At 30.4% G+C, this 2268-nt stretch overlaps 1 protein-coding gene across 3 annotated transcripts in view; it reads left to right on the top strand.

The window, feature by feature from the left end:
* The first annotated feature begins 366 nt into the window (after positions 1 to 366).
* The window catches only part of LOC106303816 (multidrug resistance protein 2-like), a 5305-nt gene continuing 3403 nt past the window's right edge, over positions 367 to 2268 (top strand). Inside the window, exons 1-2 of one of the 3 annotated variants that reach the window (XM_013740144.1) lie at positions 367 to 669; positions 1313 to 1424. In XM_013740144.1, the coding sequence (XP_013595598.1) occupies positions 490 to 669; positions 1313 to 1424 (292 nt within the window). In that variant the 5' untranslated portion in view covers positions 367 to 489. The remainder of the gene's footprint in view (positions 670 to 1312; positions 1425 to 2268) is intronic. The other 2 variants (XM_013740145.1, XM_013740142.1) reach the window with 2 other exon arrangements.

The raw sequence follows: 2268 nt of genomic DNA, 5'->3' as shown, positions 1-2268 counted from the left end.
CACTTACTCTTGAGTTCATCCAATACTAAAAAAAATACCGTTATATTTCTAGGCAATGGAAATCTAAAGCTAGGTGACCTATATTTTGATTTCTTAAGCTATTAAAGTCCAAAATTAAATTTTATTTGGAATCAGTCAGGCCGTTAAGATTTAGAGCCCAATACTTATCTACGAACACTTGTAAAAAAAAACACATGAACGACAAATAGTGACAATTTACTCATTAATAAAAATTTAGTGACTTTTTTTTGTAACACACAGAGATGGTTTCTAGTTGACGGAGTCCGTAATAAAGAAAAGGAGAGTGACTAAAATACCAAAGTATCCTCAACAATCTGATGGAACATGCTTCTACCCAATTTTTATAATATAGACTGAAAAAATATCAGCGGAGTTGTAAAAACATATGTTATCTTGGATAATAATAAGCTTTTTCCCTTTTAGTCAAAATCGAAACAAATCTTACACACTACTTTGCTTGGTTTATTGATGGTGATGATGGATGATGGATTCGTTGGGATGCGACACATGTTGACTATTGTTTTCTTGTCTGGCTTCGCCGGATTCATGGAAGGCCCCGTGATTACTGACGTCACCGTCGCCGCCGTTTGCTCTTCACCAGACGACGCATGTTCTCTAGCCGTCTATCTCACCGGTTTTCAACAAGTGGTACTTAAATCTGAATTTTTTTGTTTGTTACTTAAAGATTGTGTTTCTTCTTTCTTTTTTGGGCTAAGTTTCTTTTTGCTGAACTCTGTCTACATCTCTGTCTGATGTCTTCTACATCATTTTTTTATCTTCTACATCTTGATTGTTAAAGATTGTGTGTCTTCTTCTTGCTATCTACATCTGATGTCTCTAAACATGAAATTGAGAGCCTATTACCCAGATAAGTTGATTTGGTTCTTACAACCTAAGTGATTTAAAGAAGGTTTTCTTTTGTTTTCGACATAAAACGATTTTTTATTTCAAAAAAGGAACTTTTTTCCTTCCCTAAATACTAAGTTACACAATGCATAAACCCAGTGTTTCTCATTTGTTTGAACAATGATTGTTGTAAAACGAATAACGTATACTATTTATGAATATATTTATTGTTTCAACTGGAGTTTCTGGACTATAATTTCTTTTTTTTTTTGTAACACAATTTCTAACGTTTGAAAAACTCACATTTGAGAGATTTTTGATGCAGACAGCCTAAGACAAAAAGGTCATATAACTCATTTTATGTCGGCCACAAAATTGAAATGTGTCCAGTTTATAAACCGATTATAGACATGATCTAGTAAGATAATGTGTGTTATTAATGAAGGCAATAGGGTTGGGGACGATGGTGATGATGCCAGTAATTGGGAATCTATCAGACAAATATGGAATTAAAGCAGTTCTCACTTTACCCATGTGTCTCTCAATCCTTCCTCCTGGTCTGTTTTCTCTCTCACTCGTTCTTATTTTAACTTTTTTTTTTTTATGTTTGCTTTAATCCTCTGCTAGACACTTGGACACATCAGCAAAACGACACTAAAGAACTCGCTAATCTATTTTGAATAAATAATACAAGAATATAGAATATGATGTGTGAATTTTATAGGAGAGTAACGCGTGGATGAAAATTAGCTTTGCCCCACTGCAACAACAAGTCAATGTCCAGAGAATCCTTCCATCTATATTATCAAAAGAGAAGTATTCGTTTGAAAATGTTCTTACTTCATTAATTAAACTTCTTATTTTTTTGTTTATATTTTTCAGTTGCATTTATGAAATATCCTAAAACGAATAAAACTACCTAATTTATTACTTATTTTTTCAGTTAAATTAATGAAATATGCTTAAATGAATTTAAACTTCCTATTTTATTGTTTGTCTTTTTCAGTTACCTTAATGAAATATTCTTAAATAAATTTGGACATAATGTCATTTAATCAACCAAGGAAACTCATGAGTTATCTTTACGTGCATAATTTTAATAATAGAGATTTAAAAAAACGTGCATCATTAAAATGTTACCTAAAACATGCAGCACTAATATATAACATACATCAATAAAAGTAGAATTTGACTAATACAATTGTACGAATATTATTTTCAGTTGATTAAATTTAAAAATAATCATTTATTCAAAAAATATTTAAGAATGGCTATGCTTTTAAAAATTATATGGTATTATTTCTTCATAACTCATTTGTCATTTGCTAAACTGTTAGAAAGAAAATTTTAGCATAATATAACTCAGTTGTCATTTGCTAAATTTATGGTTTTTATTTATAT

Source organism: Brassica oleracea, chromosome C7 (assembly GCF_000695525.1).
Source record: "Brassica oleracea var. oleracea cultivar TO1000 chromosome C7, BOL, whole genome shotgun sequence".
In the NCBI taxonomy this organism is placed as follows: Eukaryota; Viridiplantae; Streptophyta; class Magnoliopsida; order Brassicales; family Brassicaceae; genus Brassica; species Brassica oleracea.
This window is presented reverse-complemented; position numbering and strand designations above follow the sequence as displayed.